General features: G+C 38.8%; 1 protein-coding gene across 1 annotated transcript in view; it reads right to left on the bottom strand.

The window, feature by feature from the left end:
* The window catches only part of LOC124163447 (protein unc-45 homolog B), a 233099-nt gene that overhangs the window by 55811 nt on the left and 149458 nt on the right, over nt 1–27830 (bottom strand). The window contains exon 16 of the mRNA XM_046540368.1: nt 669–864. Coding sequence (XP_046396324.1) covers nt 669–864 — 196 coding nt within the window. The remainder of the gene's footprint in view (nt 1–668; nt 865–27830) is intronic.

The raw sequence follows: 27830 nt of genomic DNA, 5'->3' as shown, positions 1-27830 counted from the left end.
TACAAAACAAAGGCTTTAAATGTAATGGTCAATAGTTAAAGTAAATAGTGAGTTTCCATTTGTTATTCTTGAGAGCAGTCAAACGTGATAATTCGTCACATTAACCAAAGACGTGCCTTTTCACACACATCAATAAGATATATAAATTTGCATTGGTATTTACTTCCTCGAACTACATTGATCTATTAATAAGTTTCATCCTAGTTCACTTCAGAATATTTTCTTAAATGTTTTACGCAGGAAGGAGAAAATAGCATGGATAATTCATCAACAAACCGGATGATTGAGGTCCAAATAACCGAGCGTTGAGAGTAAGCACATCACATGTGAAGGCATTTCAAGAGCAGGCCACCTGTCCTCGGAAGACCCCTTCCTCACCATTCCAATGTCATGTATGCCATTCTCACACACTACATATATGTACTAAACTGCTCTTCATTCATCAAACTTAACCCTAATCTCTCTCCCACAAACGACCAAATCCACTCATATGCATCACGTACCTGCCTGCAATAATATTCATGTCAACATTATTATTAACGGAAAGCACAAGGCTGCCAATTTCAACAGAGGCATGAAAATATTGCCAAATATACCGACAGTCAGTGATAAGTAAGCCCCTCCCAACAGTGTGAGCCACTGATATTTTAATTACTCATTATGATTACCCTTTGTCCAGGAAAGGCCACAGTCGGATCGATAGTGATGCCGATTCGCGCCAATGCCTGGGCCGCATGCCTTCGACCCATCTCTGTGTTCTCGTGTGGGTCAGTGGTGAGTGCCATGGGGAGGAGCGCCTTGGCACCACCCTGCTGCACCACAACCCCCCTCAACTCTTGCTGATTGCACAGCGCGTTGAACACCCTGCAAGGACATACATATTTCAAATAGTGAATCGTCAGCACGAGTTTCTCATTTGAAGTCAAATAAGGACAGTGGTAGTATCCAAAGGAGATCCCACTCATACGTCCACTCGACAAGGAGAAATTGTCGTTGACAATCCCCACTCACAATCAAATCAAACAAGCCCAAGAAAATTGCATCTATCTCCTCAACAAAAAAGTCAACCTGAAAAGGTATCGGATTAGAAAATATGTTTACATCCCCAGAGTTCCACAGCAATCCAAGAGAACTGCTTCACCATGTCTTCTTTTCCTCATTTTATTTAATTTACGGTAAAACCCATTCTGAAGCTCACTCTATAATGATGACTTGGTGTAACAGGCTAATGCACCTGACCAGCAATCCTGGTTCGAATCCCCAAGGGCAAATGATTTTTTCATGGGAAACTTCATCCTTGGTGTAGTTAACTTTGCATCTGTACACATGACTGCAAGTAGCACTTTATGTTATCTACTTTAGTGAAGAGTATTGTTTTGTTTTGCATGCTTTTTACATAAGCATTGATCTGTTTGTTCAGCCAACTTCTCTTGATGCGTCCCATATCTATGTTATCGTGTCACACAATAGGGTGGTTTCCTATTATTTTTTTATTGCCTAAATCGAAAGATTATTACTCCTGGAGTACGTATTTCACGCTTTTAGATTTTTAAATGACGATATCTATTTTTCGCGATCAAATGAAAAGTGAAAAATTTCAAGCGCGCGAAAACGCGACGCGTAAGTAGGAATGAAGGGAAAAAGTCCGTACGACGCATTTCTGGTTCCCCCTCCCGCCTGGTAGGTGACCTTGATCGAGGCTCTGAGCGCTGATAGGACGCAGGATGCTAACGGGTAGCTGAGTACCTTCCTGTCTGGTAGCGCATGGCTTAAAAAAGGTTTATTAATACCTTATCAAGCGAAGAAAACTTTCCGACCTTAGCCAGTTTTAATAGGTGATTATTAAGACATGTTTCCCTGAGCTCTGTGACTCATGCATGCATTGGTAGCCTCTGACGATGCATAACTCCTATCCTCTCGTGTAGAAACTAGGTCCCTGTGACGTCACGTGGAGTGGAATCGCATGGGCGCCAATCTGGCCTTTTTCAAATGAGGATAAAATTTGACCCTTGCCATTCGTCTAAACCGGTATTTCAAAAACCAAATAATTTGTGCATTATGAATACACTAATGGTGGGTAACGAATCGCCATCAATGCCTTTTGTTTTCTTTGATGAAGGAAACTACCCTATTACGCAAGGTCTCTGGAAATACAGTCGGATCCAGATTTAAGGTCTTCGCATTTAACGTTTTTCCGCATTTAGCTTTTATTTTTTGGGGTCCCCATTCATTCCCTATTAGGGCAATGTAAAAATTATCCATATTTAGTGTTTCCGCATTTTGCGTTTTTCCGCATTTGTGGTCATAAAAATTTTTCCCGCACAAGATTTTTTTTGCCCGATTTAACGTTTTTTATGATGGCTCATGCAAATAATTATCCAAATCTTTGAATTTATGCTCATCAACAAGAACGGTCTCATGAAAGTTTACCAATAGTCGATAGAATCTACCGGGGAACGCTTCTTCAACTGCTTTCTTCCGCGAGCGCAGTGCTGCGACCTTCAACTCGCAAGCTGGGTGATTTGTCTTCTCGTAACGTTTTGCTCCCCTTCTGATCCAAACACCAAACACTTTTTGTATCAGATCCGATCTAATGGAGCTAAGTCATCCCTTGATAACCTCTAACTACCAAATCCTTCACTTTGTGAACTTCGACGATACGTGACGACTGATGACACGAGTTATCCTCCGAGGGCCGCTACAATGATGGTTTCCTCGTAATGTTTTCAATTGACGGCTTATGCCCCTTTCAACTTTACTCTCTACGGGTAGTTCATTGTTAGCCCAATATTTTTCCAGTCGGCTACTTTCTCTTTTCAAAAGAGGCCCAATATCATTTGCGCAGTTCACTAGAAGATTCTTTCTATAATCCATTCCAAGGTCAGTTTCCACGGAGGAACAGCGAAAGAACCGAGGAAGTGTTTCCCCTGTCATGATTGTGAGTGAAAGCATTCTTTCCTAATGGAACAACATTATTTTACATCGTAATTTAGATATCCCGGAGCCCATTAACCGACATGAGGCTGGTTGATATCGCTGTCGATTCAAAGATATTTATCTGGTGATATTTTATGTCAAAAGAGAATGACAATCGGAGTTTTGACAAACTATCACGGTCCATGACTCTAAATAAATCGCTCATGCTGGAAAAAATCACCGCATAATCACGGTAAAATAGATGAGCGCGGAAAAATACGAAATCCAGCAGGAATCCCTTGGTGGTTGACTGCGACATCATAACTCGGACGAAATTGCCAAACTCGAGAGGCACTGACAATTTTTCAGATGAAATCCAGTTCTATTGAAGATGAAACCTTTTAACTTAACAGAGTTAAGCTAATCGTTATTCAAGGTCCAACCAAATTTTATTAAAAGCTGCCGAGAAACATGGTGAGTCGGAGTCAAGGTGATCAGAGCGCCACGTAAGCAACTTCTCCCGGCTCCATTCGACCTGCGTGAGGCCGCGGATATACGACAACGAATCTGGTGTTATCATCACGTTGAATCACCATCGATTTGTAAGCATACTAGAAAAAAAGATTCTCCTTTTTTGGATGACCTTGAAATCCAAAATGTGCACACAGGAGGCTCATAAATCGCTCATTTCATCGAGACAAAAGAAAATGTTAAATTGGCAAAATTCCAGAAAACCTCCCTTTTCCTAAATATTCGGTAGTTTAGAATTCGGGATGAGCGATCTTCTGCTGTCCCTTCATTTCACTCATCTTTATTGATGCAATGACGTTTTTCGAGTACCTACTTACACCTTTTTTTATAATATTAGAAATGCTATAGTCACCTACATGTCACTTTTACAGAAAAAAATTTAAATTTTCTTCGAGGCAACTGAAAAATGCGTAAAATGGAATCACAAATTTCCATAACAATATCCCGTGTGGGAATGCTTTTAAGTTGATGAATATTATAATATTCTTAAAATATTTCATTAAAACAATTGTCATCCTCTCATTGCTTATTTTTACTACCCATTTTTTTAGTTGATTCCTGAAAAGTATTATCCAACCTTAATTGGGCAAAGAACATTTAATCAATGAATTTGTTGCTGCATGCAGCACCTTTTAGTTACTTAAAATAATATTTTTTATTCATAAAAAACCCATTCCAATCATTACAGACCCTAAAAACTGAAAAAAATGGCAGGTCCTCATTTAGTGTTTTTCCGCATTTAGTGTTTTAAATTTTGTCCCCGCTGAAAAACCTTAAATCAGGATTCTACTGCAATTATTATTAAACTAGACCAATAATGAGCACAATTTTTATAGTGTGTTTTGAAATAAAAACTCTGCTGAGGAATTAGATGCGTTGCTGCTTCAAGTGGTGGAATGGATTCCAGAGAACAGAGTTCAATACCAGTCGAGACAAGTGATTTTAATTACGTGGAATTTTCAAACAGAACTTACACTGGTAGGTGACTCCATTGAGGTAAACCACTGGATAGTCCACTTATTTCCTCCAATGGTGAAATCTCCATGTTTTTCACAAGCATAGCTATTTTGTAATGAATGCAAACATTATGTATGTATAGGTTTCCATGAATGGAGACCAAATGCTGCAATTTCCGTGGATAATACATAAGAATTCATTCCCCTTTACATTTATTACTTCAATTAAACTCAGGGGTTGTGAAATTTATGAATTAGTGGTTGATATATACCATATTTCTCCGAATATAGTCCCCCTCCGAATATACCGTATAAGCGCATGTAAGAGGCGCACCTTTTTTCCAAGAAATTGCAGCCGAAAATGAGGGTGCGCCTCTTACACAAACTTCTTGTCTTCCCCCCTCCCCTTTACCGGTCGCAAGTCCAAGGGGAACTGAGTGGCCTTGGTTTTCAGCGTGTGTCCGTCATCTGAAACCCTGGGTCAAAAACAAGCGGCACGCAGGGGAGTTTCTCCCTTAGTGACGTATTTTTAAAATGCGCCTGCTTGCTTTTCTTGTAAGCATCACACCGTCACGTCGGTACCCCAGAGGTGAATATGGAAAAGATCGCGCGAGGTTTTTCGCTCCGGAGGGCACGCTAAATTTACTGCCACGAGTGGGTATCCCGTGGCATTTATACTGCCTATAGTAATCACTTATCGAATGAAGAGAAACGCGTAGTTTTGAAGGACATACCTGGTTAATAGTCAATATCTGTCTTGCCGAGTAATTTCCATTATGCATAGGACCTGATTTTTCAAAAATCATCTGCAGACACTAATATGAGGATTATTGCATTTGAAAATTATATTGGTGTCAAAACCTGTGGTTTAAAAAATTCAAACGAGTATGTTCACTGTTGGACTAAATTGTGGATGGAAGAAATCAGAAATGCTTTTAAGTGAAGAGCGCTGAAGGAGAGGTCGAAGGGAAGGAGGCGCTCCCTCCGTCTTCGAAGCAACGAGGCTACAAGCGAAGGAGCAAGGGAAGAACACGTCCTATCTTGCATGTGACGTCATTGCCTTCAAAGCGAAGGGGCGAAGGCGCAGCAATGTGATATACGCAGTTTGCGTTGCCTAAATTTTCCAGTCTGTCTCGTCTTGTTTGAATGCATTTATGCTACGCTTGTTCCTTCAGAAATTGTGCTGTTTGGATTATTTTAAATATTAGTAGCCTTGTTGTAACTATTAATATTTGTATCAAACAATTAGAGCTTAAAAAACCTAAATTCTGTCAGATATGCGTCGCGTTAGATCTCTTTCTTTTTTTGAACCTGGTGCGTGTCATACAATTATTGAAAGCTATCGAGATATCTTCGGGCTCGGTAGATGACTCACCTAGCATGTGGCCTCCAGAAACTGGGAGATCGATCAAGGTCAGTTGGTGAGACGGGGTAGGGATGTAACACGTTTCCATTGTTCCCCTGTATCTTGATATTTTCCTATTTTCGTGTGGGGTCTCGGAAAGTAAAAAAAACGGCAGAGGCATTGGCTGATGGAGGGCCGAGTGTGGCTCCGTTAAATCTACGACATGGTTATTATCCTACGGTGCTGAGATTGCCCCGATTGTTGTCCAATCTCTTGGGAAGGTTCATGCTACGTGCTTGTCGTGTTTTGCCTTAAAATTTTCCACGGCTGCAATTCTATTGCAATACTCCTGCGAGAGCATTTAAACAAAATTTTTCGTGAATAGGGCAAGCATCGTAGAGCAACGGCGTATGCGAAGAGAAGATCCGAACTCTCATGCTTCCTCTCCCCTCCTACTCCCTCTTATGCTGCTATTACCGCCGCAGTTATCAAAATTTACTTTTTCAATTAGTACTGAAAGAAGAAATTTCGATAACTGTCGAAATTCCAGGCATACGTCTGCAACACCGCCTGATAGTATAAAAAAAATGCCGTAAAATTTTTTTCTTCATAGCTTCGATGCTCAAAATAGGGGTGCGCCTTTTACACGTGTGCGCCTCTTACACACGCTTATACGGTAGTCCCCCTCTGATTATAGTCCCCCCCCTAATTTTGAGGCTTCAGTTTCAGGTAAAAATTAAAAAAATGCATCAGAATATATGTAGTAAGTTACTACGGGCATTTTTTGAAAAAAAAGTGGGGGACTATATTCAGATAAAGACGGGTTTCTCCAAGAATTACAGGGAAAAGAAAGATGAAAAACATACAACTTAAAGAATATGCAAAAGGCTAAAATACACCCCACATTTTCCACATCTGATGGGCAAAGAATTAAAAATGTTATAATTCCTAATACTTATATAAAATAAACTATCATTAGATTGATTTGAAAGAAATCGGCGTACTCTACAATGATCGTAGAATTGTTCACAGTTTTTATATAAACCAAGTACATAGCTGTGATCAAATGTGGGCCAAACGGTGCAGAAGCGAGAATAAGACAAGGGGTGAGACAAGGTTGTGCGCTTTCCCCCTTAATTTTTAATGTTTACATAGAGAAAGCCATCAATGAAATCAAGCAGAAAGCTTCGGGTGTCAATATCCACGGAGAAAAAATTAGTATGCTGCGATTTGCTGACGACATAGCAGTCATAGCCGAGACAGAGAAGGATTTGAAGAATACGTTGACAAACATGGAAAGGACAATGGCCAGATATCAGCTGAAAATCAACAAAAAGAAGACTAAGATATTAGTTTGCAGCAAAAGAGAGGAGGCTAGGACAAACATCAACCTAGGACAGCATAAGCTTGAAGAGGTGAACGAGTTCTCTTACCTGGGAAGCCGAATTACCAGCGATGGACGGAGCAAGAAAGAAATACACAGTAGAATAGCGCAGGCAAAGAGGGCTTTCTAAAAAAAGAAGAATCTTCTTACAGCTGAAAATACCAGCAAAGAAGTAAGGAAACAATTCATCAGATGCTACATATGGAGTATGTTTCTCTATGGAAGCGAGGCTTGGACGTTGACAGCAGCAGAGAAGGCAAGAGTGGAAGCATTAGAAATGTGGTGCTACCGAAGAATGATGAAGATAAAATGGATTCACCACGTGAGTAACCAGGAAGTGCTAAGGAGAGTGGGAGAAAAGAGAAACCTCCTAAAAACATTAAGCAGAAGAAGGGGCAACTTAGTTGGACACATTTTGAGGCACGATGGTCTGATGAAGACAATCGTTGAAGGACAAGTGGAAGGGAAAGAGGGCAAGGGACGGCCCCGAATGAGTTAGGTATAGAGGTGGGTTAAACTGTTCATTTTTATGAACCGTTCACTTTGACCCTGTTCAGTAAAAAGAACAGTTCAAAATATCGGTTCATAGTGAACAGGTAGGGTCATTCGGTAGAAAATATTGTTGATCATGCGTTTAGAGTACATGAAAGCTTATTAGAAAGGTTATTACAAGCTTGCCAAAGTTTGCAGATACAAACAAGTAATTTGATGTAATTTGGAGCCAAATATGCGTTTCCCACTATCATCAGTTGAAAACTCTTAAGCGACGCAGGGTAAAATATAGATTAAACCAGTTAAAAGGAAATATCTGTACGACCAACCTAAGAAAAACATAAATAGTGGATACAATGTACACATTTTATATTGTCATCATATACTCTTTTTTAGTTACAGACTTAGTTTTTGGCGCCTATGATGAAATTTTTTAAGTGCGATGTGATGTGAAATGTGGATGCATCTCCAAAAATATTGTTTAAAACGCGATTCATGAACTTAAGAAACGATTAAACTCCTAGTTAGATGATGCACCTGAAAAAACTAAGTCCAAAGACTTTAATCGTTTCTTAAGTTCATGAATCGCGTATTAAACAACATTTTTTGAGATGCATCCACATTGCATAATACAGCAAACTTAAAAAATTAAAATTTCATCGTAGGCGCCAAAAACTAAGTCCAAATATCAACTTGGTAAAGGGACCGAAAAAAATGTTCCACAATCATGAGTTCAATCGTTTTCTAAGTTCATGAATCGCGTTTTAACAATATTTTTGGAGATGCATCCACAAATGTTCAAAATACGAAATCAAAATGAATGCGATATCCCAACTGAACGACCCGAGGAAACTAATATTTGATCTAATACATATTTCGAACGGTTCGAAAGAACTAATATTTTAAATATCAGTTCAAATATTAGTTATTTCGAACGGTTCGAAAGAACTAATATTTTAAATATCAGTTCAAATATTACAGTAAAACCTCTATGTAGTGAACCTCTTTACATCGTAAACCTCCATACTTCATACCACCTCCACGGTCCCATCTGATTTACATGTAAATTTATAGGCAAACCTCTATGTAATGAACCTCTTTATCTTGCAAAACCTCCACTTATCATACCAAGGAGACACCCCCGAGATGGCCAAACTACCTCCGCAAATGGTACCGAGACAACTAGAGATCATTAATGCAGTCGCGATTACGTACATGCAATGACATTTTCGGTGATGTTTCACGCTTATTTTTTTTCTTATGCAACTTTAACCCGGCAGTGGTCGCGTGGGGTGTCCCAGACACCCCAGCCTTATAAAAGTGCTATTTTTTCTTGCAATTGTGACTGTAATGATCTGTAACCTCCTCTAGCTGATTTTTTAAGCTTTCAGAGGATACATGTAAAATATGATTATAAAATCAATGCAAGTTTTAAGAAAAATTTACTTTTGTCAGAGCTCTGCAGAGTGGGGTGCGACAGACACCCCACGCGACCGTTCTCGTAACGGTTTGCCGCCTAGTATTTATAGTTGCCTTGAATGTTTTTCATCCATTTTCATCACATTTGATAGCTACTTTTCTGAAACTGACAAAGAAAGTTGTCTTTTTACGTTTACATCAGTAATTGTTTATATATTGGTATGTTGTTTGCCTAAATTCATGTAAACAAATAGAAAGTAAGTAATTTCTTATAATGTTACAGGGATTTTTCTCGAAGTGAGCCACGAAAAATCGATCATGTAATACTTGCAGAACGTTCATTCAGTACACTAAGGATTCCTGCAGTCTTTCTGAAAAAGGGAAAAGCTGATATACTTTGACTTTTGATTGAAAATTTGGAGGAGGAATTATTTGTTTCTGACGTCAACCTTTGTAGAAAATGCGATGTTTTAGAAGAGATTTTTTGAAGACTTCGTTCAGTTACGTTAGTGCAGTACTTATTCACAAAAATCATTATTTACATGTTTCTATGAATTTACCATTGAAGATTGGCCTTATAATACTTGGCCTACAGTCATCGTTTTTAATCCATAATTCAATGTCAGCTACATCTAGTGTAAAAGAAAGAGCCTTTGTCTTTTGAATGAATCTTAGAGGGAAGAAGATTGATTCTGATGAAAAAGAAGATGGGTGTCATATAGCTGCGCATGACATATACACTGAGCAACATCGAAGAGATGATGAACTTTTGTAAAAGGAAGGGAGCTTATATACACTAGCTACGCTAATTCACACAGCTATTTCTATCAATGAATCCAAGACGAACAGATAATAAAAGAAAAATGGAAATATTGACCTTTTATAACTGCACTAAAGGAGGTGTAGCCACATTAAACAAAATAGGCAGTACCTATCAAACAAACAGAAACATCAGTAGATGGTCCATAGCCATTTTCTTTCATTTGCCAAACACTGCTGACATCAGTGCATTTGTTATACCTCGGTATTCCAATTCACAATCAAAATTGCAAAGTTTTCTTCGTGAGATAACTCGATCCTTAACTTTTCCATACAGAAAAATTGGATCGATATTGAACACAATCTCCAGAGACTTGAAAAAATAGAGGAATATGCGTAAAAATGAGCCTGAGAAAAGAATGAGGAGAAAACAAGAAAAAAGGTTGAAAGGTGTGTTTTTTCCAACAGGTATAAAAACAAAAATATACTGTAAACTGTGTTAGAAACTAATGCGTGGTACACATTTGCTGAAAATTTGCTGTGATTAGAAGCAAATAAATAGTTTACATGATTTATTTTCTACATTCTTTCGATTCAATAAAAACTTTTCAATACCGCGAAATTGAACTTCTTTTGAGGACTACATATTTGTTAGTTTACCTTTCCAATGGTGTATATCATTTGTAAAAGCAGTATTTCAATAGTTATAAGCAACCGTAATATCATCGTAAATTTTTCCTCAAGAATACATTTTTGGAAATCGATTCAATATCGATAAGCAATATATCGATAAGAATAATATCGATACTTTAGTACATTTATTAGTATTAACGTAAGGCAAATAGAGGTCGACGCTGAAAATATGATGAGATACAGTGATTGATGTTTATAAAAGTATATGCCATGTATTTATATCTCAACATTTCAACTGTGTTCTTTGGCTGAAACAAAAAAAATGGCAATTTTTCCGGAGGAAGTGGAACTGCCTACTGGAAAATAGGGTATTCAAAAATATTTTCTTAAAAAAATAAATGTTGAATTTATGGTTTGAAATACATAGTGTAGCCATACCTAAATAAACAAGGGACAGGTCATGATGTGAAATTTTTAAATAATATATACTATTTGAAAGAAATTGAAGGAAATCTTTTGGGGTGTCAGAGACACCCCACGCGACCATTTATGTTCGGAAAATGGGCGCGACTACCGCCGGGTTAATATGCTGTCATTTTCACATTAACCATTAATTAAGGCCATTTTGTTCCATATGAGAGCATACCTAACAGTAAATAAGAAAAAAGGTATCCAACTATCCTAATAATTTTACGTGACTGTAATTTTAAAAGAGGTCAAATTGTTTTCTCTCGAATCATGGTAAAAATCACACGATAGCGCTCGCTTTCTGTAATTATTAAATAATAAATATGTATATGTTCACTAATGCATGCATGTTTGTTTAAACACATATATAATTATTTTAAAAAATAACACGAAGATGGCAATATTCCACAGGTTTATTTTCCATATGACGCGTGGAATATTGCCATCTTCGTGTTATTTTTTAAAATACTTAGAATGTCGTTCCACTACATAACGCCTGCTTCTGTTACTTTTACATATATAATGATTTAAAAGAGATTTCATTTCATTTCCAAAGTTTATGAAAAAATGGTGCATATCACTAAAACCTCTCTATAGTGAACCTCCATACATCAAATTGCCCAAATTTTGGTCCCCTCCATTACGATGTAAAGAGGTTTTACTGTAGTTAGAACGAACCGTTCAGTGGCTATCCTGTTCGTTTTCGTCGACGGAGGGGAATAGTAGAGAAAGAAGGGGAGGGGCTCGGTCGTCTACGACGCACTTCGGCGGCCTTGGATGGCCTCCCTCGTAACCGCCATCTGTTGTACCCACAACGCACTTGCTCGAGTAAGCTGCAGTTCAAAATGCCTCTTGATGATCATACCTACTGTACCGAGTACGCCGCAATTGTGCAGAGCCGACATGAACAGTGAACAGGGTGTTTTAGAGAACGGTTCATTTTCGAACCGGTTCATTTCAGTGAACAGTTCGTTTTGGTAGTTCGGTTCTTTTTGACCCATCTCTAGTTAGGTATATAGGACAGGTTATAAAGGATGTAAAAGAGAATAAATATGTAGCTATGAAGAGATTAGCGGATAGGAGAGAGAAATGGAGAGCTGCGTCAAACCAATCTTAGGATTGTTGACTAATGATGATGATCATTAGATTTGGATTAAATCTATCTCATCATCACCACACGTCCATAACAATTCTATGATTGGTTTGACGCAGCTCTCCACTCAGTTCCCCACTCAGCTACTCTTTTCACACCTATATATGTAATTCTTAAGCTTTACACCCTTCAATATCTGGTCCATGTGCCTCTGTAACTTGGGCCAATCCCTGCCATTCTTCTCTTCCACCTGTCCTTCAAATATAATTATCCTTGAAGCCTTGAAGGGACTTTCCATCAATTTCAAAAAATCTAGAATCATTGCGAGGGTGAAACATTTCAAAAGCTGACTCATCCGGGAAGCCATAGATTAAAAAAAAATAAATAATATGTAATTATAACAGAGATACCAGACTGAGAATTAGTAATGCATGGAACCCAGTCATCCATAAAATTTCTTCATCTTCCCCCTCCACTCCTCACTCCTCACCCCCTCTGCCCACCGGAAATAATAAAAAGGCAGCAGAACAAAACTCCAGCACCATTCCCTTGGAGAAGTGACCAGCACTCGGTCACAAAACGTTGGGGCAATTCCGATACATCACGCGGCATGTCTCTCTTTAGCTGCCATAAGTTCTTCATAGATCTTTCTTTAATTTTGGGAGACATATACCCAGATAGCACAAAGTAAGAGAGTTAACCATTTCTTATGGTTTTCTTACGGAAAAAATTGATAAGCGGCTTATCGTAAGCTAAGGGACTTATATAAGGCAAGGGTAAAATGTTAGGGAAGATTAGGTAAGGAATGCCGTCAAATATCCTCAGGCAGCGTAAGTCACTTCTGTTGGAGCACCAAAGGCGGCTGAACAGCGTACTACACATGCTACGCGGCTCATCTCGACATGAATTTAAAGGCTATCGGTGAAATTAAGCGGGTTTTATAAGGGCTTAACAACTGATAACAGATTTTACCATAAATAGAAAAAAATTAATAACAGCAAGCGACCGGCTGGTGAAGATATAAAGCATAATACAAGTACTCTATCCATGCGGCGGAAAGAAAAAAAAATAACATTGGGGTGAACCGAATGTGCGACCTAGGTAGCCAAAGTTCTGCACGCTAACCACTACACCACGGCGACTGCTTCAAAGGGAGGCGTAGTTACCAATTAAATATCCAATTATGTAAAAAAAACTTGTTTGGCATGGCATGAAAAACTGAAATTATTCAAGGTCCATACATTTTAACTTATATGAATTTTAAATTATGGCTGGATAACCCGATGACTACAATATGTATATTAGATGTTCCTACCGGCATTTTCATATTATTCTACGTCGCTATTCTTGTGAAATTGTGTGTTTTTCTTACGACCTTCGTTTCGCCATCAGTTCATAAATGTGAATGATTTTCAAATTATGGCGGTATGATGTTATTTCTCCTCATAATATAGAAGCGCCAATAATAAAAACATTATTTTAATACATAAATGCCTTAATAAACACTCTGAAACGATGGGATAATAACAGCATCTACGGAAGTGCTGAAAGTTTGGCATCCATTTTGCCATTACTCTGTACGTTTGTCGCCCTAGCCGTAAGAAACCCATAACAAGCTTACTTGAGAAGCGACTTCCTTATTTCTTCCTTTCACCTTATCTCAATGACTTATAATGTGCTAGCTGGGTAGCTTAATTGCTTAATTAGTGTCAATATCTGTCCCGGTGTAGTTTTTGCAGTCTTTCATCTGGTTTCTAAATCTCAGCTTCAGCCAGATGTGATCTACTTGAAATCTTCTCATGTGTCCTGGTATTTTACATGTGTATCTTCTTCCATTATGATTTTTAAATAAAGTGTTAGCAACACAAGCCAGTATTCTGTGTCTACACCAGCTAAAATATGATTTAGGTGGCCTATCTTCCCCAGGGATAGACCAATACCACCTCGGAATGGAATCACTTTCAATCCACAACTGTTTATTCGACAAATCAGCCAGCCTAAACCAGCTTATACAGCAGCTAACCTCTGCACTTAGAGGTCAAACCTCCATCTGCAACCATCTGGTGAATGAACATGGTGGGCTCGATCATAATCGTGAGGATATCTATGAATCAACAAAGTCAACAAGAAAATGAATTTTTGACCCATAAATGATGTTGGCTTTGATTTTATGGGATTGAGTATTTCAAGGGGTGTGTGTTCATCCCATAATGCTAGATTTTGTGGGCTTCTTGAAGTACCATATTACACTTGCAGCAAGAAGCCTATCACATTGCATTCGCCTTCCTTCCACATGCAGCCCAAACAACTCGAGAGATTGCTCGTGAGCTCTGAAAACATGGCACACGCAAGGATGACATAGAATTGTGTTAGAAGGACTATTCTATGCTAAGCAAAGGATAGATTTGCCTCAGGAACTGAATGTGGGGTAAACGAAGTAGACCGCAGCTGTGGCAGTGCACACATCGACCAAACATGACTTGCAGAGCCCTAAAGATATACGGCTCCGAGAAAACCAAAGAGCCACGAGAAATCAACAAACTCCTCTCAGCCATAACTGAACAAAACTGGAGAGGACAATACTGACAATGGCAATGCAGAAGAGATTTTGCCAATGCAGATATGAGATAGTATGCATGCACGCTACTATCATTAGGGAAGGGATAGAGATTGTGAAATCCACAAACTACATCAACGGATACCAGCAATCTAACTCATGGGAATGAGAACTCAAATGAACTCGTGAAACGAAAGGTAAATGCTATGGAAGATGGACCAACAAGAGGACTACTGCCTCCGGTGCATGCGAATAAAAGATGGACAACACCACCACTCTGCATTTCAGTGACCTGAAGAAGTCAGCTATAATTCAGACAGTAAACAGTCATCACCAAAGATGGACATATGGAGTACATATCCTGTAAACTTCTCCATAATCTTCATACACCACCACAAAAGCTTACACAAGAGCTATACATATTGCAGTTTTGATTGCGGTTTCCACTTCTGATTTCCTAACTTGCAGTAAAATGTTATAATTTAATAATGACAATCATTTTCTATGTTTCTATGATTCTGGGAAAGAAGTTAAATTGATACACACACACATTTATACACAGGGTTTGTGTCAAGCCTCCATTGTTGCAGCTAATCCCCACGGCAAGCGGGGAAAATCGCAACTCTCTCCCCATCCCAGGAATGCTGCATTACGGCCATGACATCACTTAAGTTTCATTATTATCCGTGCAAATAATGATGGGGAAATGATATTTACTACTAGTGATGAGCGATATATCGCTAACTGTGATTGAATCACTGTTACTGAAAAGTAGCAGTCACTGTCGGTGATTCAATATTCGAAATCACTGTGATCGGTGATTCTATCACTGGATTCGGTGAAGATAGCTCTAGCTGCTACCAAGTGATATGCGATATATCGCAACCTGTGATTGAAGAGAAGTAGCCGATCACTGCCGGTGACTAAATCACCAAATACTCGAAATCACTGCGACTGTGAATACGGTGAAGTTAGCTTCGGCAGCTACCATGATGCTACCAATAGTAAAATAAGGATGTCTTATTCATCTTGTATGATAAATAAGACATTCTGTGCGAAATATACAGCTAAAGCTTTGAATTATGATGGTTTGATTATAAATATGTATAAAAAATGATTGCCCCTTATCAATTCTTTTACCACTTCAAATTTACTTAATTATTGTAATATAAACTCGGAATTAGAACTATTCCCTCAAAAAAAATATTTTGCCTAATTTTACAATTTTCTATAAGTTTATTTGTTCCTATTGAGGAGAGCTCATTCCTTGGAAATGGACAAAGTAGCAGGAATAGCAGCGCCACAAATCACCGATGACTTTAAAGAGTGATTCACCTCGGTGATCGCAATCACAGTTAAGAATCACCGTTACTGATGAGTAGCAGTCACAGGTAACGAAGTGATCCGAAAATCACAGTTCCGCTCATCACTATTTACTACAATAAATAAAATAAAGCTTTCATCCTAAAAAATATTCCTCTTGAAATTGAAATGTACACGATCACTTGGAATCTATTGTAAAACTGCGCTAAAAACCATTCTCTCTGAGGATAGCATAAAATGAACAAAACAAATCAGCGCAAGTTCCAGACTCCTTCCATCGCTGCAGATTACGCAATTCATCATTGCCATGGTAACTGCTAAACATATTCAACAAAATGTTTACATTGCCAAAGCTGAGTAATGAAGGAGTTAAGGAGTTTCAACCCCATGTTTATAGGACAAAATATGCTCAAAATTGTCTCTTCTACCACTTCCTGAAATATTGCAGAATCCTCCTGAAACACACTGCATAATAAACGTATTTGATTATGCAATGCCACTCACTTCCAAGAGAGTTTCCCACAAACAAGAATGTATCTAATCCATTAACAAAGATTCAAAATATCCCATAAGCAAAAGAGACTTCTGCAGGCAAAAACAAAAGCATAAAATAATCAATCGTGATGCTGGTCGTCATGAATTTTTGTGTTGATTTTCTTAACCAGTTCACCAGTAACCATAAAACGTCTGTCACTTCTTTGTCATGGACATTTGTTCAGACATTTTTAAACAAGCCTCCTCATTCCCAAAGAATTTCTTCACTCATCTTGGGACCATACACAGCACAAAGTTCCCTACGAATAGAAGGGATTACACTACCAAATATTAAGTTTGATTTATAAAGCAATGGGTGTAAGAAAGACTGTCACCAAATTTAACCATTGAGCGCTGATTTCTCCGGGACGCCATGTTGATGACGTGTGAACCTCATGATATCTGCATTGCTCGCATAAAAATTACACTGTTGTATACGTTATTTAGAGTATAAATAAATATTAGATAAAAACGGAGAATTTTAACACCTTGAGTGCGACATGACGTGATGTCACGTCATGGTGCGCTATCCCCTGGTGCTGATGACGTGATATCACGTCATGCATACCCCGAGGATTCTGGCCCTCTGTAAGAGCTCGGTTCAGTTCTATTATGACATTTTGCCCCCCTAAATTGCTCAGCAGGGATCTAGCAGCGCATTTGTGGATGCCGTTTCAAGCAACCTTTCCTGGGAGGATTGGGAGAAATTTTTTCTTTTATCTTAAGGTAACTTACCATATATCTAACTTTTGCACCCTTCCTTTGTTTGTCAGTGCAACTCCAAAGCAGGGAGGGGATCGACAAGCGGCAATATTACAAGAATGAAGAAAGTTATTTACGGAAAAAGTGTAAGTTATTTATAATAGGTATTTATTGTTGATCTATGTATATTATTCACCTATAAACATTCTTATTATAATTGCAAATAACTGTTTGCACATTATCCCATGGCTTGGCGAAGAAGTGATTCTAAGGAGTTGCTTTATAAAAATGCTTTTATTTTCTCGATAACTGTGAAATCAATGGCTTATGGGTGCTCTCAATTCTTAGTCTTGCCATTGTGAATATTTCGTTCCTAAACATAGTTATACAATAGTAAAGCTGTTTGTAGCATTTCAGCTTTGGCTTATTTCATCGAGTGTGTTTATTTTGATCCTGTTATTTATCGGAATTTTTACAAAAAAATAAAATGTATTTATTGCAGATGGTACGGAAGCGAAGAGTAAAACGGAAAATTTTTCATGCTGGCCAGTAGTCGATGCCGCCTGAAAGAGATGAAATTCTCTACTCATTAGCTTTTGCCAATGATCAGCAGTCTTTGACCTTACATCAGGGCCTTCAGTCATCGACGTCCAGGGAGGAAACCTCTGCAAGGACACAAACATTTCCTTCCTAGCTCTCTGCCTTCTCTAGGCGAATGTACACGAAGAAGGAATAGCGGGAGCTCCTGGAAGAAGCGGGATCAGGCATTCTCTGAAGACTCCGAGCTAGAAATTAGAGAGGAGGAGGGTGGGGAGGAGGTTGAACCCTCACAGTCAGGTACTCCGTTGCCTCCTCCTACGCCAGATCCCTTTATGTCAATCCTTGGCCCATCCCCTTTGTCCTATTCTTTCCCTGAACCCTCTAACAATACCATCAGTCCTTCTCCATCCGAACGTCCTTTGCGGTGGACCCGTAGTTCAGTGACCCCTCAAAATATCACTTTCATAGAAAACCCAGCTCTCACCACTCCACCCGCTTCCAACGACCCAAGAATTTTTTGCGTCTCCTTTTCCCAGACACCCTCTTTCGTATACAGACATACTTTCTTATAATCTCCGAAAGAATAGGTAGTTTAGGAATTGGAAACAATTGACCTATGAAGAGTTTTACCTTCATAGGCCTAATATTTCACAAGGTAGGTATTCCTATAACCAATATATCCAACTAATGGAGCATTGCTATCTTGTTTGACCTGCTTTGCTTTCGGAAATACATGAGTCGTGATTGATTCTTTAGCATTCTTCAAGCCCTACATTTTTCAGCGAATACCGGCCCAAACGATTCAGAGCCTGAGTATTTCCTCTAAAAAAATCCGTCCCTTTTAGATTCATTTCACTCCTCCATTGATTCCCTAATAATTCCTTCCCGAAAGCTATGCACACTTTTTTCATTTATCGTGAACCCTCCTCTTTCCCTTTATAAATTACGTCTTTCTGACTGCTAATTTCCGGGTTCTTCAGCCGCGTCTGTCGTTTTTGGTTGACAACAGTTTCGGAAGCCATCCTGCTTCCGTCTTCAGGTCGAAGGTGAGAAGTTTTCATTTTTTGCCGTCTTATATAGCACTGGCCGATCTCCTCCTGTGCGCTGATTGGTCAGAACTCTCTTCCAAGAGAGTCTCTTTGGAAGAGAGTTCTGACCAATCAGCGCACAGGAGGAGATCGGCCAGTGCTATATAAGACGGCAAAAAATGAAAACTTCTCACCTTCGACCTGAAGACGGAAGCAGGATGGCTTCCGAAACTGTTGTCAACCAAAAACGACAGACGCGGCTGAAGAACCCGGAAATTAGCAGTCATCGTGAAAAACGCCGCGGAAACCTACGCACGAATTTTACGTCTTTCTGTCATTAGACCGTTTATTCTTCCATCCTACATTCCTTATCCCAAGCCACTTTTACCATCATTATCTCAATCTCACTTCCCTGAACTCATCCAAGATGAAGGTGGCAGAAAGAACTATCAATGGTGCAAGTATTGCACTATTACGGTGCAAGCACTCTTGGGCATAGGAAAGAGACCGCAGATACATATCTACACTGGCTGCAAGGATTCTCCTCTACTCTGTCCCGAGCTTTTTTCTTTCTTTCATAAGAAGGCATAAATAATATTATATATTTTTTTATCATATTTTGCAAATAGTATTACAGGTTAAATATATTGTTATAAAATTTGTGAGAGAGGTATTTCCTACATTGGTAAAACATACATGACTGTACGTAGTTGTATATAATATAATTTGAAAATGGTCATCATTTCGATTGTATTGAATTTGTTTTGGGTAAATATAATATTTTTTCATGTCATATGATTCCTTTTTTCAATAGACTAGGACTATTACATAAATAAGAAGTAACTAGAGATTTCCAAGCACAATGGAATTAGTCTTTCCCTCGTGTAATTAGAAAGAAAACGCCATCGTTGCTTTCGGTAATCGGGCACGTAATAAGGAGCATAGATGCTGCAAATCTATTCCTAGCAATACGTATTATTGAATGGTTTACTCGAATTGATATTATTGAGCACCAAATGAAAAAATATTACTGCGGTAAAAATTTACATCATTTTCAGATTTTTGCAGAATATTTGTAGTAAGAACCGCGATACGTGGCCTAAATGAAGATTACTTGTAAGACATTTACTTGCAAATACTATTAGTTCCAGTTTTTATGCATTAATTTCTAACTCGGTCACATCATATTGCAAAAATATTTTATTGGCTTGAGTTCAGAAGATAGTAATGAGGAAGTTATGGGTTGATTATTTCTGTTTCCACATCCATTTATATTCCAGCTACGGAGTCTATACCACAATGACCCAAAAAGGACACGTATAAGCAAAATCTTTCCTCATACCTTCATCTTTTTGATGTGCCGATGGTACTCCCAAAAAAGCTCTTCCTAGCTCTTACAAGTGGACCGACTAAATCTTACTATCTCCCCACGCTTCATCTCAGTACCCCCTCCAACCTTAGAACAGCCGGCAGGAGTGGTGCACGTCAAGAGACACCCTAATACACCGTGGGAAAATAATCTCGAAAGCAGAGTGCCACCCATCTCAAGCACCTGCAGTGAAGAGAATATATAATGGTACGTGAAAACCATTTTTGTTAAATATCTGATGCTTACGGGTGGTCGTATAGGAAGAAAGGAATAGGAGCTGAAAACAAGAAACGAGTAAAGGAATTTGTGACGAGAACAGTGGCTTGAGAAGAAAATATAGAAATTATTCATATACTATAGAACCCTAGCCCGATACTTAGGATTACTAGTACAAGGAATACACCGAAATATCTTGCACAGAATTACCATCCCAATCAAACAGCTGTTCACGGCAATTCCTTGTACTTATAACTTGCATTACAGGCGGTCCTCGACTTTCATACACTCGACTTTCGTACAATTCGCACTTTCGTACGTTCAAAATTGACACCTTTTACTTGACTTTCGTACACTAAATTCGGACTTTCGGACGTTGGTCTGTAATTTTTTTTAAATTCCCGCGATGTTTATTGCGCATCCCAACATTCAATTGTTTCAAATGGCAGTATATGCGAACAACACGAACGTATATAATGAAGGGAATTCCTGGTAGTTGTCTCTAATCTAGGTGATTTATTTGGGAGGAGACTGCCTGCTATAGGCAACTGTCCCTATCTGGGATTTTTCTTCCTCATAGGAAAATCCTTCCGGGATGGTGGCAGAGAAATAGCTTCGCTTGGTTTCGCTAGATTGGGCCTCCTTTGCTTCCATAGCACTGGAGTGTTTTATCCCTCTTCCCCTCCCTTCCATCCCTTTTCCTTTCCCTGGAGGCGCCGGCGGGCTCCGATCGCGACGGCGTCTCCATCCTTTTTTCCTTCCTCTCTCCTCCCCCTCCCCGGGATTCCTGGCGTATAAGCCCCTGGCTTGGTTCCGGGCCCCGGTGCGTTGTACCCTCATCAGGGTTCGCCTTGAACCCTGAAAGTCTTTGCCTGCTATAGGCTATCTAACGATTTGATCGTTGGATTATTCTTCCTCGTAGAATAATCCCCCAAGGTCGTTAGAATATTAATTGCATATTGCTTGGTTTCGCTTATAGTAGGACCTGCCCGCCTTTGTGACGGTGCAGGATTCCTCGTCCCGTCCTTCCTTCCCCGTCCTTTCCCTGAGGCGTCGTCGGGCTCTAATCGCGGCGATGCCTCTAATCCTTTGTTCCTATCTGTCCTCCCCCTCTCGAGTGGCTCGGGCGTATAAGTCTCAGACTTGGTTCCCGGTCCTCGAGAGCGTATCCTTGCAGGGGCCCGCCCTGGACCCCTGAACACATTGCCTGCTATAGGCTCCTTTATCAAGAGAAGAAGAAAGCCTTCATTGGAGAGATTTTTCAAAAGAAGTTGACTAGACATCATCAAATAGCTTTCAATAAAACTAGTAAGATCTTTCTAATTGTGTTTTTTTTTTTCGTTTGAGTGCTGTTTAATTCATGTACACCTTCAGCAACGATATTGCACGAAATATCAGCCAATTCCGTTTGCCTTTTGTCTTTTTTGAATAACATGCGAAATATACGCGATCACGAATGTCACCTGCCGAATGTCGAATTTTGGTGTAAAAATTAAAAGGTATCCAGAGTGCGGGTTCAACAACTACATTTTGTTATGCTTCTTGATATGTCTTTTTATTTATAGTGGACGTAATAAGTGGAATGTCAACTTAAACGCCAAGAGGAAGTTTCACTCGATAGCCAACGGAGTTCTTGTTTTTTAACCTTTTATTTGCATTGCCAGCGTATTTTCGAAAGAAATTAGATGATTTGAGGAGTTTTATTGACATATTATTAAAACTAAGTCAATTGTAATAAAATCCGCAAAAAAAAAGGTTTTAGTGCGTATAATCCGCTCTTTTGGAGTGTAACCCCTAATTAGTATGGAAGTCAATGGTTCGACTTTCGTACAAGTTTTCAGGAACGCATTGTGTACGAAAGTCGGGGACCGCCTGTACATCCATCTAAGCCAAAAATTTCCCTATGGCAGAGGCAAAATACCAATGGCGATACCAGCAGAACATTACAAATTCATATTCCTCGTATTTTTTTGGATACATAGCCCAGAAAAAAAATTGAAAGAAAACGGTGGCGCGGGGGGGGAAAAAAGCCGAACTTATGCAACCCGCATCACGTTTCTATCCCGCTGTGCGGGTGAGGTGATATCACATCATAAATAAAAAAATTCATAGCTAACAAATTAGAGCCAAGAAAATTTTTTCATTTTTTTCCCAGCTCTTTTGGCATCCATGCATGCGTTTTGCATTAAAAAACGACAGCCACACCGGGGGTCGATTTTGAGTTTTACATGGTCAGCATTGAAAGTTTTAAATGAGTGGGAGGAAACCTAATGTACATTGTTCTATGCCAGGATGTGAAATTACCTCTCGTTAAACACCAGAAAAGTATTTTTTTTGTGGTGCCAAACGACCAGACCAAAGAAGGCGGTGGCTGGATGCTGCATGGAGACAGCATATTCCTTCAGAAATAGGCTGTTATAGAATTTGTGAGGGCCATTTCAATCTAAGTCACTTCTGCTTCTCAAAGAAATTTAATTCCCATTACTCTTTTGATGTCTTTGTGTTCACATTGCAAAAATTTCATGTGTGCTCAAATGTACAGTGGAACCCCCATCTATCGTTTCCACATTGATCCTTTTCCCACATTCATCGTTCACCATTTCTAGTCCCAAATAAAGTTCCATAAAGACAATGTAATTTTTTCCCGCATCTATCATTCCCCAAAGTATCGTTTTCCTGCATTGATCGTTTGAAGATCGCGGTCCCATAGTATAATTTTCCTGCATCCATCGTTTGATGAGAATGAGACAAAGTGTTTACAATGTGTTATTTACGGCTAATAATGACAGGCACATAGTTTGAATCTTCCCCAAGAGATTGAACTACCATAGGGAGAAGCTCAGTGCCGTGGGATAGTAGCATTAGGGCATTTCCCAAGATCCACTATCCCCCTACATTCAGCACACGCCACCCCCCTCTGACGCTTTCCCCTTCTCCAAAATCAAACAAAAGGTCCCAGCTCGCGCAGGGGTCGTACTACGAAGACCTTAGCTTTGAAAGAAAATATCAAGTTACATGAGAACAATAGAATCGTGTTTCACGCCCCCCCTTTTCTCACCCATTGACCTTTTTCAGCCTACCTCTTTCAAAGTTTCTGGAAGTCAACTGTCGCATGAATACTACTGTATGGAGACTACACACGACGTATTTATAATGTAACAGTGGAACCTTTATCTATCGCTTTTCAGGGGGATGGATGAAAAAAATGATGAATGCGGGAAAACGATGAATGGGGGAATGTTTGACAAGGTTGCCTATGTCCCAGGAAACTTGCGAATTATGATATTCATTAATGGATTCAAACGAGATTTTAGCTGATTACAGGAATGTTCTTAAAGTTCTCACTTGTTTCTTTGGAAGGGCCATGGTCCAAAGACAACATTGTTGACGCTTTAGACATTGCCTCAATCAAATTAAAAATTTAATTGTTAGAAAGGAACATTTCAAATAATAAACCATTTTTGGCCTTTTTGATCCATCTCATAACCAATCACCAAGTCGGCGGAAGCGGTTGTTTTAGGCTTAACATGCACATTGCTCTCACAAATACGTGTACTTGAAATGGTATTTGATGGATAAGAATTTTTACATCAGACAGAAATCCATAATAGCATTGCAAATGCCGAGTAAAGTGCAAACATTTTTTAGCAAGGTGGCGTGTTCCTTTAGGATATTTGAAAGATATGTAAGTTGAATCAACAATATGAATTAAGTGTTTCAATTAAGTAATAATATTCCTGTAATCAGCTAAAATCTTGTTTGAATCCTTTAATTAATAATTAATGAATATCATAATTTGCAAAATTCCATCGGTTCCTGGGACATAGGCAACCTAGGCAACCTAGCCAAACATTCCTGCTTTGATCGTTTTCCCGCATTCATCGTTTTTTTCATCCATCCCCCTAAAAAACGATAGATCGAGGTTCCACTGTATACGCACTCAATGGCAAATTTTACTTAAAAATTGCAAATATATCATTCTGCTTCAATTTATATTGAATTTAATGATTATTTTGTGTGCATTTACTGCATATTTGCCCTGGTTTTCACTCTTTGTTTCTATGTTGCGCATTAAAAGCAAACCACTGCAACGGAAAGGGTCTTCAACACTAACCTGGTGATGTGTCAAATAGTATGAAGTAATGCATGATAATCTCAAATTTGTACTCCACGAAATACTACGATATTATCTTACTCACAATAAGTGGAAATAAGCACATTTGACTCCCGCTGCCGCCAGCACAAATAAATTGAAGCACAAATAGTAAATAATAAACATGGATAATTTTGCAAGTGGTGCAACAAAACAGAGAAACTGGAGGCAAGTGCACACTAAATTAATACTAGCAAATAGTTTGAACTATCATTAATCGAAACAGAATAAGTGTCAAATAATAAAACGTAATGTGTGACTCCTTTTGCCAAACTTCAACCTGTACGTTAACGCCAACACCACCATTTTATCCACCATTTTTTTCCTAATTTAAAAAGCCGCATTACCATTAATAAAAGCATGATAGAAATGACAGCAAAGTTATGATTATAAAAAAAACCTGTACAAAAGAAAGAAAACGAGTGAATGAGCTGAAAAAATTATGAAAGACAGTCCCGATCCCTCAACCTTCACCATCACAGCTCAAATCAATGGCCACTTGGCCACCTCACACGAATAATAAGAATGATAAAAGGTAAGGGTGCAGTAAATGCACACGAAATAATCATTACATCCCGCATAAATAGAAGCAGAATGATGAATTTGCAGTACAAAATAATTCATCCCTTTGAGTGTATATATACATTCACTCACTCACAAGTGGAATGTTAGTGGAATGGAGCAGAAAACTACGAAAGGAGTACATACATACAGGATACTAAATTTCCTTGAGAAGCAAAAGTGGTGACACAAACTTCGTCCTAAAACTTTTTAAAGTGACTGTAGCTGTAACTCTGAGGTAAATATACGTGAACTTACGGTTATTTTCATGTAAAAATCCCCGTTTCTGGGTTACTCTTTCATTTTAATGTTTTTCATTTTTTATAGTACGAAACTGGCTTGAAGAATTAGCAGGAACACAGTTGACCAAAGCAAGCCTCTGCCTTAAAAAATGCTGTTCCAACAAAATTTGAATGCTAATCCTCATAAGAAACAGAGATTTCCTCGACTTTCCTCCCTTAAAAGAGGACAAGAAAACAGCTATAGCTATAGCACATTTGTTCATTTATTTCATAATTTACATCCGGAAACTAAAAACTAGTACATAATAAGTAAAGGATTTTACAATGGTATGTCCACAAATTAAAGCATCCACGATAATCGCCATGATTACTGTCTCTCTCAAAACTGTAAACATTTCATCTTTAGAAGTTTCATTTGAGTGAAATGATTCATTTTGAGACAAAAAAATTTTCAGAGTCTCGGTTGATAATGTTAGTACATTTTGGGAATCAGCCAGAGCAAAATTAACGTTTTGTTTTGCCATGATGATAAACTTTTGGCCACTATTTCCACGAACCCAATGTGTTTACGGCTTCTTCATGCATTAATCACACGACATTCATGAGGTTCACAGGTCACGCAGTGTCAACCAATAGAAATACATTTCTCGTCGTGGGCATGGCCGAAGCTCCTAGCAGAATTTTCAAGATACTTATCTCGGTTAAAAATCGACTTTGAGCTCTGAAAATTGGCCTGTGAATTTTCATTTATATCTTTTTGGTTTTAAATAAGCAGGGTTCCCACTCTACCTGAACAATGAAATTCACGGCTTTTTCCAGGTTTTCACGGTTATTTTTCACGTTTTCACAGTTTTTTTTAAGGTTTTCACGGTCTCAATTTTGCTAAATTCACGGTCCGTTAATAAGCCAACAATAAGAAAATCACTGGCCGTATATCAACAGAAAATTAACGTACGCGAAAAATGCCGTGAATGTTAACGCCGCAATGAAAAGTGATATCTGTTATGACGTGATCTATCGTTTCCAAAATTCAGGGCCGACTAAAGGACCAGCCCAACCGGACAATGTCCGGACACTCGAGGTCCTTTTTTAATTCCTCGCTGACAATGAGAGATTGTTTTTTGCGCACGTTGTTATTACTACAGAGTAACCGAATTTCCCCCACCCCAATATTTCTTATTTAACGGAAAATATTTTATTTAAATTGTTTATAAAATATAATAAATTGATTCTTTCTTATTCAGCGGAAAATATTTTATGAAAATTGTTAATAGAACATAATAAATCGAAAAACAATTTCATACACCGTATTAGCACGAATCTAAGACGAACACGATTCTAAGACTACCCTCCTTTTTTGGAACTCCACTAGGGGACAATTTTTCTTTATTAATAACGATACGATTATAAAATGAATGCGGAAAAACGATCATTGCTTAATTTTTTTTGCTAGATTGCCTATGTCCCAGGAAACGCAGGATTTTGGCGAGTAATTAAGAAATTCATTAGAGGTTTCAAAACGATATTTTAGATAATAACAGGAATAGTAGTACTTTATCAAGACACATACGTCATATTGTTGATTCGACCCATATCTCTTTCAAAATTCTGAATGCTTGCTCTCCACTCGGCATTTACACTGCTATTATGGATTTCAGTCAGATGTAAAAATTCTTATCCATCAAACACCATTTCCAGTACACGTATTCACGAGAGCAATGTGCATGTTGTGCCTAAAACAACCGCATTCGCCGGTGCAGTGACTGGTTGTGAGATGGATCACGAAGGCCAAAAATAGTCAATTACTTGAATTGTTCCTGTCTAATGAATATATTTTTAATACAATTGAGGTAGTGTGTAAAGCGTGAACAATGTTGCGTTAATCGTCAGCGGCACGCCCACCTGGATCTTCGCCTTCATATCTCTACTTGTTTTCTCCAGGTAGCTCACTCTACCCCCACCCCTACCGTCATGTGCTAGCGGACAACCCAAGGCGCTCTGCAATATTAACGCGCATCTAGCCCGGATTCTTTTCTTCATGTTCAATTATTTTCAGTCCATCTCTTAAAGTTCTCAATAGTTTCTTCGGAGGGGCCATGGTCGAAAGACGACTAAAATTAACTAGTGAAAATGAAACCTGACTTTATTAAACCCACATGGAAAACACTCGGTGGTTCGAAGTCCAGCCACCCCGGAAAGTAGGGAACCACTCGTACGAGGAGAAGTTCGGAACTGATGCTATCGCGTACGGGGGTACGCAGAGCACACTGCAGAGGGCGAAGCGTGACCATAGGACTGCGCCATGAAATTTTTTACCCTAAAGATGCCCATTCTTTTCTAATTAGCGTAGCGCCAGATGATCAGATGAATTCGGATTGTTAGTAGGGAGAAACAAAAATCCTGAGAAAATATCCCTTCGTCAGTAACTCTGACAAGTGAGACTACTAGTAGTAGTATAGCTCGTAAATTGATAACTGATAACAACCTGGTATCATGTTTTCGGAACAAAATGCCGAATTAACTGCCGTAAGCTCAGCTACGAGGATATCGCGTTTCGCCAAAAATCACCATCGTATTTTTCCATCTATTTCCTTGCTTAAAATACGTCG

This window comes from Ischnura elegans, chromosome 8 (genome assembly GCF_921293095.1).
Source record: "Ischnura elegans chromosome 8, ioIscEleg1.1, whole genome shotgun sequence".
Taxonomy (NCBI): Eukaryota; Metazoa; Arthropoda; class Insecta; order Odonata; family Coenagrionidae; genus Ischnura; species Ischnura elegans.
This window is presented reverse-complemented; position numbering and strand designations above follow the sequence as displayed.